The sequence below is a fragment of the Crinia signifera genome, chromosome 1, assembly GCF_055691185.1.
Source record: "Crinia signifera chromosome 1, ASM5569118v1, whole genome shotgun sequence".
NCBI lineage: Eukaryota > Metazoa > Chordata > Amphibia > Anura > Myobatrachidae > Crinia > Crinia signifera.
The window spans coordinates 148740100-148756251 of NC_139217.1; the positions used below are offsets into that span (position 1 = coordinate 148740100).

Genomic DNA, 16152 nt, shown 5'->3' on the forward strand with positions numbered 1-16152 from the left:
CACCTTTCATGTGATTGCAGCATTCCTTAGTTACTGTTATGTATAGTCCTGTGTACCCTGGTTTGTTATAACGTGTGCCATATGTATGGCACTGTGAACCACTTGTGGCGCCTTATAAATTAAAATATAATAATAATACTTGATGTGTGTTGTTTAAGTTCTGTATTAATAAATCTATATATATTTTATAAAATAGTCCTTGATATAAATAATACAGAAAAGAAGGGTAGAGTGTATAAATGGCGCTAGGTCTGATGTATGTGGCCAATATTATCTCTCATGAGACCCAGCGCCGTTTATACAATCTACCCTTCTTTTCTGTATTGTTGTTGAAGACTGGTGGTTAAGCAGTCAATACAGAGTGTCATTTGGCTGCAGAGAGGAGCACACATTGAAGTGAAGTCTCATACTTTTTGTTATTGACTTGGTATAAATAAGCGTATGCACAGCAGCATATGTGCAAGTATAAAATAAACAGAAAACACAAATGTGAAATATTGGCAGCCCCATTGAACAATGCACCTGCTCTGTGACAGATCTGGAAAAAAGAGACACTTCTGGACTCATCTGTGTTTTCGGAGCATCTCTGTGCAGTTTCCTGATCTGATCTGATTATGCCCATCACAGCAGCACACCACATACTCCCTAGCAGCTGTTTAGGGATACCTCTGGGTAAATTGCTGCAATTAGGATGGAGATACATAACAGTGTTTTGTTTTATATAGATAGATGTAGATATATATCCTGTAGTTGGAGTTGTGTGGTATATACCATGCGTAGTAGTAGTAGTGTGTGTTTGTGTGTGGAGGACATCAGCTGCGGTCACACACGGGGCGGCAGCAGCAGGCGCGCGTGGCTAGGGCCCCGGCTCCTATCATTGGCTGCCTCGGACCCCCCTATTCATTAATGAAATTAGCGGCACGCTTCAGCCGAGCGGGAGCCACCAATGGGAGGCCGGGGACTCGCAGCGGCTAGCGGCGGCAGGAGTGGGCTAGGAGGAGGGGCGGCACAAGAAGGGGGGGGGGGGGGGGGGGGGGGGGAGTGGGGAAATGAGTGATGATAATGAGAAGAATAACCCTGAGCGGGGGCACCGTGCCCCGGGGTGGCGGGGATTGTGCCGCTGCCGATATATAAGGGGGCTTAGTGGGGTCGTGTGCCAGACGCGCAGCCGCTCAGCCACACGCAGCTCCCCCGCACTTGCGCTCAGAGGGCAGTACGCGTGCCAGGGCGCAACACCCGGGACACTCACACCAGCCGCAGCAGTAGTGCCAGAGCAGGTAAGGAAGGAACAGCAGCCTGTAGTACTGTCACTGCTTATATGTGACAGACTGTATACTGTGAGCCCTGCCTGTGGCCGGGGTGGCAGGGTGGCCGGGGTGGCAGTGTGACCGGGGTGGGGTGTCAGCGAGCAGCAGTGCCGGTAACTAACATGTGTCTCTCTCTCTCCCTGCCTGTCACAGGATGATGATGATGATGCTCCAGCAGCAGCAGAGCGGGTACAGGGAGGAGGAGGATGAGGAGGAGCTGCTGTCCTCTCCCTGCTCCGTGTCCTCCTCCAGGACCAGCAGCAGCAGCAACCTGCAGTCGCCCCATCAACAGCCCCCCGCCGCCGCCTGCAGCAGCTCGGACGATGAGCAGCTGGTCCTCCCCACCGCTTCCCTGCGCCTGCACCCACAGCCCGCGGCGGAGGAGCCCGGGGAGGAGGAAGGCGGCTGCGGGAAGAAGCCGCGGCGGCACCGGGCGCGCAGGAGCGGGGAACTGGTCACCAAGATCAAGAAGGGCCGGCGCGTGAAAGCCAACAACCGGGAGCGGAACCGCATGCACAACCTGAACTCGGCGCTGGACGAGCTGCGGGAGGTGCTGCCCTCATTCCCGGAGGACGCCAAGCTCACCAAGATAGAGACGCTGCGCTTCGCGCACAACTACATCTGGGCGCTGTCCGAGACCCTGCGGCTGGCCGAGCAGCTGCACCCCGGGGCGCCTGGCAGCCTGCTCACCGGCCTGCCTCCATCTCCCAGCTCCTCCACCTCCTCCTCATGGAGCTGCACGTCCCCGTCTTCCTCCTGCGGCTCCCTGTCCCCGGCCAGCCCGGCGGCCTCGGATGCCCTGGACTATTGGCACCGCTTGCCCTGTGCTGTCCCGGGCAGCCTTGCATACAGCTGAGACGTTCACCCTGCCGCTGCAGGAGGCACAGTACCCAGTGACTGGCATGGAGGCTGGTGACTCTGTCAGAGGGAAAGTAGCTGCAGGACATTCTCAGCAGACACGAGACTGTGATTTGTGTGCCCTCACTTATGTCAGAGGATGATGATCTGGCATGATTAACGAGGTGGTCCCACAGGGACACCCTACCACAGAGGGGCACGCACAATGTATGGGCACTGTGCCATAATGCCAACTGGGAGTCCAATGTGGCATGTGAACTGGAGGCACTAAAGTTTGTCTGACACATTTGTGGCGCAAGGGCTGTTTTCACATTATAATATATATATATATATATATATATATATATATATATATATATATATAATAATTGTCAACTGGGCCAGATGCACTAAGCTTCAAAAGTGATAAAATGGAGAGTGATAAACAGCCAGCCAATCAGCTCCTGTTTGACATTTTTCAAACACAGTCTGTGACATGGAAGTTAGGAGCTGATTGGTTGTTTATCACTCTCCATTTTATCACTTTTGAAGCTTAATGCATCTGGCCCAAATTTATCACTTAGACCATTTGATTGGTAGGGGTCCCACAAACCTTAATCCAGCCCTGGTGATTGGTGTGGGAATTTCACCTGTCAGACCGAACCTTCCCTCTGACTCGCACTTCGTCCACTTTGCCAAATTTGATAACAATACCTTTTTTGTTGTGCCGTTCTCCATGCCCGTTTCCATCTGTCCTGTATGATTTATTTGGGAAAAACAAAACAAAGTTGTTCGCCAGAAGGCCAGGTTAGAAGTCATTGTATAATTTGTAGGCTTTTGTTCTCGCTGAATGGAAGCGTGAAAATGTAGGCTGAACTCACTATCAAAAGCAGAAAATGTGGAAAATAGGGAAAAATAAAAAGGGAGGTTTCGTTCATACATTATTTATCTTAGCTCTGGGAGGATGAGAAACCCCCTATTCATCCAGGAGATTAAAAGAAAGCAGTGGGCTGTCTGATCACATATATGTTGTTCACTTTTATTTATTACAGATGACAATTTCACGGAGTATATGTATTTTTTTGTATATTTTTTAAAGAGTTTATTTTAGAATGTATTTTACAGCAAGAAAACAAATCTTGTGCTAATAATTATTAAATAAAATATATAATTTTCTTAATATTTGACTATTTCACTTTTATTCTGTATTGCATGTTATGTATATTGAATACTATTATATATATTTTTTACATTTATAACTGAATAAAAAGAAACTTGCAAAAAATGATCTTATTTAGTTGGGTGTTAAGCAAAGATTGGCTAGAGAAAAAATTGTAACAGATAAAACTACCAGCCAATCTGCTTTTGCCTTACATTTTACAGGCTGTTTGAAAAAATACAGTTAGGAGCTAACTGGATGGTACTTTATCTCTCACAATTTTATCACTTGCCAAGCTAATACTCCCTAAGAACTAATAAACCATGTTTTGATCATAAAAAAGCAGTTTGCCACAATACTTCCATAGCACAGGTGTAACCCCAGTACACAGTTTATTTCTGCAAATAATATGAATATATCAGATGATGTCTTTACTAAACATGACAATCATTACAAATAATCTATTGCTGTGCTTTGTGAGTGCTCATTCTGCAATATGACTGTCATTTTTCCAATCATTATACCATTCTGCACATGAGGATTTTTCACATTGATCACCTCACTTGTGATTTTCATGAAAGGAGATCTATACAGTCTATAATCTAGCACACGTCAAACCTCAGACAGTTTGAATTATATTGTGTGTTATGTAAATATTAATCCTATTTTAATATTGTACAGATGATCATTTTAACTTCATTATAATAATTACTAGTACTTAAAAAAGAATCATTAATCAAGGATGATCCCAGACTAAAGAGTAAAAACACAAACATGAAAATCCATACAAAAAAATACACTTTTAATATAGGTGTATGTATCTATTACAGGTTGAGTATCCCTTAACCAAATATCTGTTATCCAAATTATTCCGAAAACCATAGTTTCCAGAATGTAATTTTTTTTGCTAAAAGTACTTCTGGGACATCTGTAACTGGCAATACTGGGGACATGATATGTAACTGGCACTAAATATGTGCAAGAAAATGATTGCTTGGCATTCAAGGTCAATACCTGAGATAGTACACAAACTTTGTTTCATGTTTTGAAACCTTGTTTCATGCACAAATAAAATCTATTTGTGTGTATTTCATGTGTTTGATGTTTTTATACAAAATAAATGCAAGATACCTCATTGAAATATAAAAATATTCCGAAACACGGAATAATCCATTATCCAAACTGCTTCTGGTCCTGAACATTTTGGATAAGGGATACTCAACCTGTAATCTAAAAGAAAATCATCATTTCATTATTCAGTGCAAACTATTTTGTCTGCCTACAAGAATTTAGTGCACATTGAATACAGAAATTTTTAGCATACTAATCAAATGTGCATTTTAACTTTCATCTAATTTCTGAAACTTTTTAGCAAGTTTGTTAGAGAAAATCCTTATATAATTGAAAATGTATAGGTCCATTGGACAGGAAATACTAGAGGGAAATAGAATAGATGGAAAAAAAAATATTTAATAAAAAATTTAATTTTGATAGCGTTAAACACTAGATACATTAACAACATGGTAATAGGGAATGAAGGAACAAAGATGACGGAAAACATGCTAATTTTGGGGGGAAACTAATTCTAAAGAAAACTAGAAGAATTTTAAAAACATGATAGTGCTGATATATAGGTAATAGTGGAGACTCTCAGAGAAACAAAACTAATTGAGTTAAAAAAATGTACACTGTAATGACAGATGATGAACACCTATATTTTAAGAAGTCACAGGCATTGGCTCACTTATATCCTTGGGGGTGTCATTCTTTATATATCTAAACCTCAGCTTCAATGCATAATTTATACATTTGTGGAATAAAAAGAAATTCATAGTTTAGACATAATTTATTCATGTAAAATAGCAATAACTTGTCCCTGAAGTCGTGTAAGAGGCCCACTATGTGGTGAATTAGTATGCTAAATTAAGATGCAAATATAGTTAATGCTTAAATATGGCTAATTAGCCGGAGGCATTCCTGTATGGGAAAGCACATGTGTTACGAGCTACCTGCCTCCTACTGAGTCTTCTTTAAACACTTGTCAGTCCTCAGGCTTGTGAATATAGATTGTCTACAGGCATTGCCCTGCCTGACAGGCTCAATACCCCTGGCAGAACCCAAGCACAAAGCCATTAAATCCTCTATGAATAAACATCCCTCCCACTGCAATTAAAGGCTGCAGAACGCAGTGATATCATATACTGAACTTCGTTACCAGTAATTGGGGTGATGTTAAAAAGGGCAAAAAAGTTGTGCTTCTATTCAATTTACTCACAATTATAAATGCTCAATAAAGGGTGAGCGGATCTGGCCAATATAATCGTATTCCCTCATTTACTCTGTAGTGCTGCCGAAGGCAAAACTTTCATTATTCACATTATCCAGTCTGTTCCAGCAACTACAATCAGTTCATTGAATCACCTATCACATGAAGCGACACTAACTTTAGAAACTTTAGTCAGTTATATTTACATATATCATTTGTATCTATATATACATTAGGATCCTGTAATATAATGTATATTTGTGTTCCTTGCCAGACTTCCTCAGTAAGGCATGTTTTCCACATCTCTAATCAGGGCACATTTGTTCTAATTAGTTACTGATTTATTCTGTTATATGCATGTGGCACTAATTATTCCACCTCTGAATCTGTAAGGGGCATCTGGGTTCTGGAAAACATAAACATTAAGGTTGCCTGAGGACAGAGATTAGAACACTGATTCCAATGAGGTGGTTATGAGCGGCCCAAGCAATGCCAACCTGTTCCTGTACTGGTGTCATGGCAGCAAGACACCTGTAAATGATGGCTGCCAGTTGCACAGCATGGAAGGATATCCATTTCCTCTGCTCCTGCTATCAGACACAAGAGCACCACATAGTTCACAGAAGCACCAGCTTAAGGGTAAGATAGAACATATATATAAAATGGGAACATAGGGATTTGGGGAGTTCACTCACTGAGCTGTGAATGAGGTTTATACAAGCTCAAATCCTGTTGCTTTAACCCCTTCCTGACAGAGCTAGTTTTTGCGTTCCTGACAGAGCCATTTTTTTCAAATCTGACATGTCTCACTTAAGTGGGGATAACTTTTTTTTGCTTTTACTTATCCCAGTGATTTTGAGATTGTTTTTTCGTGACACATTGTACTTCAAATTAGTGGTAAATTTGGGTCGATACAGTCTGTGTTTTTTTGTGAAAAATACCAAAATGTCGTGAAAAAATGGAAAATTTAGCAATTTGCAAAATGTTAAATTTTCTGCTTGTGAGACAAATAATCATACCACTCAAAATAGTTAATAACTAACATAGACCATATGTATACTTTATGTTGCCATCATTATTTCAACTTCCTTTTAATTTTTTTGGACACTAGGAGGCTTCAAATATGAATAGCAAATTCTCAAATTTTCAAGAAAATTTCAAACACTGATTTTTTTAGGGACCAGTTCAGTTCTGATGTGACTTTGAGGGACTTGTATGTGAGACACCCCCATAAATGATGCCATTTCAAAAACTGCACCCCTCACAGTATTCAAAACAGCATTTTGGAAGTTTGTTAACCCTTTAGGTGTTTCACAGGAATTAAAACAAAGTGTAGGTGAAATTTCAAAATTTCATTTTTTTTGCAGATTTGTAAATTTAATACATTTTTCTAAGGAACACAGTACATTTTACTAGAGAAATGTGACTAAAAATTGATTCCCCCAATTCTTTGGTTTTCATAAATATCCTATATGTGGCCCTAGTGTGCACGGTGACCAAACCACAGGCTTCATAATAGAAGGAGCACCTACTTGATTTTGGAGCCTCCTTTTTATGAGATTATTTTTTAGGCACAATGTAGGTTTCTAGGCACCATAAGATGCTAAAAGTTAGGTACCCCCCCACAAGTGACCCCATTTTGCAAACTACACCCTTCAGGGAATTCATCTAGGGGTATAGTGTACATTTCAAACCCCCAGGGGTTTCACCAATTGTGGTACAACTGGGCAGTGAAAATGAAAAAAATAAATTTTTCATTTTCACAGCTCAGTTGTATCAAAATTGGTGAAACCCCTGGGGGTTTGAAATGTACACTATACCCCTTGATGAATTCCCTGAAGGGTGTAGTTTGCAAAATGGGGTCACTTGTGGGGGGGTTCCACTGTATGGGTGTTTCGGGGGTCATTCAACCAGAATCTGTGCTGCAAAATCCAAAAATCACTCCTTCCCTTCTGAGTCCTGCCATGCACCCAACTGGTATTTTTTGGTCACACATGAGGCATTGCCGTACTCGGGAGAAATTGGGGCACAGATTTTGGGGTGCTTTGTCTCCTTCATTCCTTGTGAAAATGAAAAATTTTGAGCCAGATCTGCATTTTTGTGTAAAAAAATGTAATTTTTTACACAAAAATGCAGTTCTGGCTCAAAATTTTTTATTTTCACAAGGAATGAAGGAGACAAAGCACCCCAAAATCTGTGCCCCAATTTCTCCCGAGTACGGCAATGCCTCACGTGTGACCAAAAAATACCAGTTGGGTGCATGGCAGGACTCAGAAGGGAAGGAGTGATTTTTGGTGGCGGAATGAATGGTGGGTGCTATGTCGCATTAGCAAGACCCCCGAAGCACCAATACAGTGGAACCCCCCCACAAGTGACCCCATTTTAGTCACCAGCTTTGGGAGGGGGGCTGGCGCTGCGGCTGGCGGGGGGGTGGGAGGGGTGCTGGCGCTGCGGCAGCCGGGTGGGTGGGAGGGAGGGGGGCTGCCGGGTGGGAGGGGGGGGGGCTGGCGATCGGTGGGGTATATACACACACACACACACATATATATATATATATATATATATATATATATATATATGTGTATATATGTATATATATATATATATATATATATATATTTATATATATACATATATATACACACACATATATATATATATGTGTGTGTATATATATATATATATATATATATATATATATATATATACATATATTTTCAGTGCATATATTTTATTTTACAACTTTTTCAGCAGCTTGATGCTGCTGCTGCGGGGGGGAGGGGGGAGGAGGGCAGCGCTGCGTGCGCTCCAGACGCTCCGGGGGAGCCGTGGGAGCCGCTGCTGCTGCCGGGTGAGTGCCTGGCGGGTGCGAGGGGTGGGCTGCACATCGGTGGTGATCGGTGCTGTACCTGACAGCACCGATCACCACCGATCCCTGTGTTACCGAGCGGCTTAGCCGCCGGTAACACAGGAAACGCTGTGAATGGCTGTTCAGATTTGAACAGCCAATCACAGCGATCGCCGACCGGGGGGGGCACCCCTGCCCCCCCTGGGCGGCGAGGGGGGATGTCTGCTGTCAGGGACAGCAGACATCACCTAACTGTCACTGCGTCTCGAGACGCAGTGACAGTTAGAAGTCATGACGTACATTTATGCCATGTGTCGGGAAGTACCTCCCGGCCATGACGTAAATGTACGTCAAATGTCGGGAAGGGGTTAATGGGTCTATTTACTTAACTTGCAATGATGCTATGCAAGGTGTTTCAGACTTGCCATTAGCTGTGGAGTCAGGCATCAAACTACAGGAAAGCATCAATATTTTGCTGGTTCTAGGACAGCTGCTCCAGAAAGCAGCTGTCCTGGGAGACCTTCCACAAACATTACTTGTGAGTTGTGTGAAAATATGCCTTGGTCCCCCCCCTTCTCTGTCTCACCAAATTCATAATGGCAGAAGGTGATAGGGAGAGGCAGTGGGTGACAGGGATAGTGAGATGCCAGGGAGACGGTGACAGCAGTTGGAGACGGAGAGAGAATGAAAGCAATGGTTGATGGAGAGGGTGATGCAGAGTATGAAAACCATGTGACGGAGAGGGTGAGGAGAATAAGAGGATACCAGGGAGAGGGTGACAGAAGTAGGTGACACCAGGGACATTATGATGCCATGAAGAAGGGGACACCAAAGAGAAGGTGACATCAGTAGGTGACACCAAGGAGAGTGTGACAGGGAGAGGGTGACAGCAGTGGGTCATACCAGGAAGAGGGTGACCGTATTGGGTAACAGGGAGAGGGTGATACCACAGAGAAGGAGACAGCAGTGTGTGAAAGGGAGAGGGTGACAGAAGACAGTGACACTATAAAGAGCATGATATGGAGAGGGTGACAGAGAGAGGGTTACAGCAAGTGGATGACAAATATATAGTATGTCAATATTCTGACCCGGGCTTAGAATTGTGGTGCAGGAATGTCAGCTCCTTCTTAAGGTGGCCATACACAGTCCCTGATTAACCAATAGGCTGGTTAGGCTGCAGCCTAGGGCACCAGGCATTTGGAGCGCCTAGTGACAGCAGAGGAATAATATTCATGCCTAATTTTTCCATGCTAGTTAGCTATCACCCATCCTGATGTACTGTGGGGGGTGAAGTTCTTAAGGTGAATGCCAGATGGCTGTGCCAATAAAACTTTCTGATGGTACCATTACTTTATGTACATTGTGCTACAGTGCCAGCTGGGCAGCCTAAAGCCAAAGTCTCCTTCATATACCGCAACCATTAGATTCTTCATGCCAGTTGTATAACCTTTGTTACATGCACATGGGCAGTGCAAGGGGGTCTCCATGTGTATTACACCACAACAAAAAAACCAAGCGCTCCTGAGGAAGCCGCTGAGGACACACAGAGACGGAGAAATGCGTAATAAGTTGAGAGCTGTTTGGAAACCTGTATCTCTTCACGAGGTATGCGAATATAACAACAAGAGCAGCGGGAGGTACCCCAGCAGTGTCCTGCAGGACGGAGATGTATGCTGAAAAGCGGGTAATATACACTGCAATTGAATTTGGGAACCCATAGCCATATTGTATAAAAACCTATGGTTATCAGTGCACTGAGTGAGACTATGGACATCTTCTTGTCACCTGGGCTAATTAATGAATAACCGGCGGTAATTAAAACACCATTTAAAAGCCTCTGTATGCCTCAAAGGAAGTATACCAAGCCATCTACATTCCATAATAGATACTTATATTTCTTTATAGTTTTCTATTTTTCTTTCTTATGATTGTTTGTATGTTTATGTTTTATCAAAAATTACATTTTAATATGTATGGTTAAAAGAGAAATAACCCAAAAGTAATATATTGTTTTAAATTGATTGAGCGGCGCTTCATCTATTTAGTGGAGTAATCCACTATAATATTGGTATACAAGTGTTTTAGCCTAGGACACCTTGCACCTTTAATCAGGCCCTGGCCATACACTAATCCTCGCATGAGATACCTCGACAACTGCCCGCCAGGGTGCCATCAGATCTGGTCTTTTAGCATACGATGTATTGTATGTGACCCCATCAAGTGCAGCCAGATCAGATACATTTTTAATGCAGCACTTGCAAACTCTCTATCAGATCCAATGTGCATGGGACCACACATTGGATCGGAATCAGAGGTTAGGCACATATAATTTGGGCACTTTTCAGTGGTTTCCAAATGTGCACTGTATCATTCAGTGCAGGAAAGTGAGCCTGGGGCTGCCCAGCTTCTCTGTGAGTTTTGGACACGCCCCCACTATGATGAGGCCACGCCCCTAGCATCCCAGGCCTGTCCCTCCCACCCAAGGCTATTCCTTTTCTGGGTCGCTTCGAGGTATTGGGATTATGTTCTACAGTGCATTTGTAGTACTCTGGAGGTAAGGGTCTCTAGGATTTTTTGTCTAGGTGGTTGAGAGGAACCCTTATTGAGATTGAGGCATGGCCATATTGGGCAGTACGGATGGTGTAATGGTTAGCATTACTGCCTCACAGCACTGAGGTCATGGGTTTGATCCCCACCATGGCCCTAACTGTGCGGAGTTTGTATATTCTCCCCGTACTTGTGTGGATTTCCTCCGGGTACTCCGGTTTCCTCCCACAATCCAAAAATATACTGGTAGGCTAATTGGCTCCCAACAAAAATTAACCCTAGAATGTCTGTGTGCATGTAGTGTGTGGTAGGGAATATAGATTGTAAGCTCCACTGGGGCAGGGACTGATCTGAATGTTCAACTACACTCTGTAAAGTGCTGCGGAATCTGTGTGCGCTATATAAGAAACTGCTAATAAATAAATAAATATGACATGAGGGGGAGTGGCTACATGACAAAGGTACACAGAGAACTTGTGCACAGCACCCCCACCCCCATATTATACACAGTACACACAGCCCCTACTCCCCAGAGCACTCACCTTGCAGTGTGGTGGGGCAGAGACAGTTCACTGCACAGACACAAGGAGCAGGCTGGCCTGATGCACGCAGCCCTATGTTCCCCAGGAGGCTCACATACAATTTGGCACTCGATGAGCCAAATTTTACATGTCGGGGAGCAGGGGGCGGGCGGTGATCCTCATCAGGGGGAGAAGTGGGGTGGGCAGCGGGTCCCTGAGCGCTTAACTGGCGGTGCCGGTGATTGCTGACCTGGGCGGGCGGTGTGATGATCACAGGTATCAGCAGCGCTGCAGTACAGGACGTGCAGTGGCGGGTATTAGATTTTTAAAATACCTGTCAAATGACTGGCAGTTCTCTGATTGGCTGAGAGCTCTCAGCCAATCAGAAAACGGCCAGTCATTTGACAGTTATTTTAAAAATCTAATACCCGCCACTGCACGTCCCGTCCCGCAGCGCTACTGAATGATATCTGTGATCATCACACTGCCCGCCCAGGTCAGCACTCGCCGGTGCCGCCAGCTAAGCGCTCAGGGACCCGCTGCCCGCCCCACTGCTCCTCCGGTCAGTCTGCATGCATATGCCAGTCAGGTGGGCAGGCATATGCATACAGGGAGGTCGGACGTTATCTTATGTGCTGACTGTCCGACCTCCCTGATCCGATCCGATGCGCACGGGACCGCGCATCGGATCGGATCAGATATCACACACCTGCGATTTTGGGGCGATTTCACTTAGTTATTGGCCCAAAGTGCCGAAATCGGATGAAATCGTCCCAAAATCGCATAGTGTATGGGGGCCTTTAGTGTCTGTGTGGTGGGCGGGACCAGCTTCACTGATGCAGAGCCCGGGCTGCTGGCTCTCCTGCTTGCTGCTCTGATGTGACAGCAGAAAGTGCAGCTTAGCCACCACTACCCACCACCCTGCGGTGGCCCCGCCCCTGCCATTTTCGGATGCGCGCACGCTCAGTGAACACTTCTGAGTCATTTGTTATGGCGGTACGGGGTACTGGTACAATATATTTTAGCAGTACGCCATACCACCCTGTACTGCCACACTTGCACCACTGCCAAAAGGAGGGAAGGCAGAGTTCAAATATTATGCATGAAGAAAACTTCACTATAGGGATGGCCATCGGTGCCTTTGCCATCGATGGTTACCATTGATGGCAAAAGTGCAACTGGCCATCGATAGTTTAAAACTATGCAATTGGTGACCATCGATAGTTTTCCATATCGATGGTCATCTATTATGTTTGAGTGATTGGTCTTTGGGTAAATCAAAACACGTGGGCGGGGCTTAGCGGGTGTCAGGGCGGAGCTATGCTGTGCCTTCCATGTAGGGAAACCATCTGGTTCTCCCCCATCGATGGCAAAAGTATTCGACATCGGCCATAAACCATCAATGATTTTGAATCATCGATGGCACCTATTCCATTTCTGGCACAGGCCACCAAAATGTCTAGTTATGGCACTGCCAGACTATAAATCTTTTTGTGATTTATATGTCAATACTCACAATGCCTCAATAGCTGCCTCTTAGTATCCAGAGAAAAAATGATGGCAATGTGGCAGAGCATTCTTTTACTCAGCTGAATCATTGACAAGGATCTAAATATATTGTACTAAGCCTTTATAAGGGCATAGGTTTCAAGCCATTGTTTAAAAACTGCAGTTTCCCTATGATTTTGAGCAACGGGACTAGATAGCAATAGTCTAATGCAGTGACCACTGTATGCCACATATTATATTGCCTAGTAAAATATCATATCTAAAAGTACATTTGTCACTTATAACCCACAACTCATCCCTATACATTGCAAGTGAGTATGGGAAAGGAATCTTAATTATACACACATTTCCTCATCTTCTAATATTATCTTATACTATACTTTAAACATTATTTTAATAGATTTTTGTAATTAGCAAGGTGCAGGATGCTAATAGTAGTAAAATATTACAATGGTCCCTCACTTCCTTTGTGACCTCACTCACCACCACTATTCCTCACTGACTTGTAAGCAGGGAGTGCTGAGCCTAGTATTAGGAAATGAGATGGCGCTCAGTCACGAGAGCCCTTGTCTTGGCACACGAGTGCTCTGTGTGTAGCCTATAGTCTAGTTCTCAGCCTGATGCAGACTCCCCAGAGACCAGCTTTCAGGGCTTTTAATTATTCAACACAAACTCTGCCTGTCTCCAGAACATGGTATCCTCTAGTTGGCGTCTGTTTCCATGACAATAAACCATATATTAGAATTTCTAGCAATGTACTATTTGAAGCAGACTAATTATGACACTGTGACATGCATAAAAAGCACATACTGTATACACATAATGTGCATTATAATGTTATTATAAGTTATTGTGGTGTTTCACTAGTGAGGCCACAGACAACATGTTTTTATATGAAGTACAGAACTTAACAAAAATTCTTAGTACCAGCTCTTTTTGTGGTCAAATTTTAAATTCCTATAACTACAATAGTTCCACAAACAGGAAAGAACGCAGTGTGCTCATTTAAGAAATTATATAATATGCACAGTATAAAAACTACTATAAAACTTGGATAACCTTGTACCTCTAGGTGAATACCAGCAATGTAATTTCATAGAAGCAAAAGAGGGATCAGTATGATTTCTCAACAGTCAGGATGCCGGCAGTCAATATCCCTACGCTAGCATCTAGAATGCTGGCAATGCCGACAGGGGCTCAGAAGGTGTCCCCCCCTCCTACACCCCCCCCCCTTATGCAGCCTAACCCTATCCAGTCCCCCCTCCCCCTTAGTGCCCAAACCCTCCCTCCCTGTAACCTAAACATTACCCTCCACTGTTAGGAGGTCAATCTGATTCATCCTTAGCTTTGCAAATTTGCAAAGGTGAGCAATGATGATGCAGGCCATCTATGCGAGCCAATACGGAGACTTGTATAGTCACCGGCCTGCTCCCAGAGATCAGTGTGGGGCGGGGGGCGCAGGCTCCAGTCCCACCCATGGGAACACCCATCGTTTTATGGGTGTCTCTCATGGGTGTCCCCATGAAAACGCTGAGCATTTCCATGGTAATTTGCCCGTGATGCTGCTGCCGGGGGAGGGTAGCTGACATCTTCCCGTACCAAGGTGCTGAATACCTAAGTCACCAGAGAGTGATTTAGATTTGTGAACACCTTAGAAATCATTCGATGGTCGGCAACCATTGAATGATTTCGTCCACATACACAAGCTGCAAGTGGATGTTGATGGTAAACATCTATTCTTTACAAGCAGTGCAAAAATCATTTAATGGTGAGTGTTGGGATTCTGGACGGTGTCAGGATTCTGGTATGGGGATTCTGGTGTTGGGATTCTCGGCGGTGTGGGGATTCTGGTGTCAGGATTCTGGTATGGGGATTCTGGTGTTGGGATTCTGGTATGGGGATTCTGGTGTTGGGATTCTGGGCGGTGTGGGGATTCTGGTGTTGCTATTCTGACTGTCAGGATCTCGATTGCCGGTATTTTAACTGCATCCCAACCAGAAATGTTTCTGGCTGATCAGGTGCATCATAGAGGAGACCGACTGGTCTTTGGGGGTGATTCAGACCCACTTGTTGCAGACCCAATTCGACCCCCCGTCCAATGTTAGGGGTTTGCACATGTGCGAATATGCACAAGCTCAAACCCCCGGAATCAACGCCTTCCGCTAGTTTCACACTCGGCGAGGCATTTGGTCCAGAACAGCTGGGCAGGAGGCGGGCATGGGGCAAGCGGCTGACATCACATGACATCATTGCCCGCCCCGAATATGTCGGGAAGCGTGCGCTTGAAAAGTCAGTCGAGGCTGACTTTTCTTTACAAGCAGTGCAAATTTCATTTAATGGTGAGCGACCATCAAATGATTTCTCCACTTGCTACTGCGGAGATTCGCGCACCTTCGACGGAGCAATGTTTACTTGCGGTGAATACATATACACTGTCTAGCAAACAGGTCTGAATCAGGCCCTTTATCTGTGTACACAACTTCTAACGGTGCAAGCCATTGACACAACAATGTAGCCATACATCGAACCGCTGGACACACTATATGATCTGCATTGTATCGTTGCAGGCTGCATTTTACTTATATGTTGGGAGCACACACTATACTATGGGGGTTATTCTGGTTCACTCGCAAAGGCAAATTCACTCTCAAATGGACAAAACCATGTGCACTGCAGGTGGGGCAGAAGTAACTTTTGCAGAGAGAGTTAGATTTGGGTGGGGTTTGTACTTCAAACTGAAATCTACATTGCAGTGTAAAAATAAAGCAACCAGTATTTACTCTGCGCACAGGGCCGCCAAGAGAAATCCTGGGCCCCGGTACAACAACTTCCTGGGGCCCCCACGGACGGAGATCCCTGCACACTCTGCGGACCCGGTGTTACGCCACTGCTTCCAAGGTGGATACACATACAAAAATTTACACTGTAATGTCTATTACACGTGTCACACACCCATTACATATTATACCACATGCCATAATGCTCATTACACGTTATGCCACACACCGTAATGCTCATTGCATATTAAGAAGTTAACATGCTCTACTAGGGGTTAACATGCTCTGCCAGGGGTTAACATTATGTGCCAGGGATTAACCTGTCTGCCCTGATTTACATGCTCTGCAAGGGGTTACATGCTCTTTGCAAAGGATTTTCAC

At 44.4% G+C, this 16152-nt stretch overlaps 1 protein-coding gene across 1 annotated transcript; it reads left to right on the top strand.

Annotated features, from left to right (window-relative positions):
* The first annotated feature begins 1075 nt into the window (after positions 1-1075).
* Positions 1076-3271, top strand: NEUROG2 (neurogenin 2). Its single transcript, XM_083157486.1, has 2 exons — positions 1076-1277; positions 1461-3271. The coding sequence occupies exon 2, from the start codon at positions 1462-1464 to the stop codon at positions 2161-2163; it is 702 nt and encodes a 233-aa protein (XP_083013612.1). The 5' UTR covers positions 1076-1277; position 1461; the 3' UTR covers positions 2164-3271.
* Positions 3272-16152: the final 12881 nt, after the last annotated feature.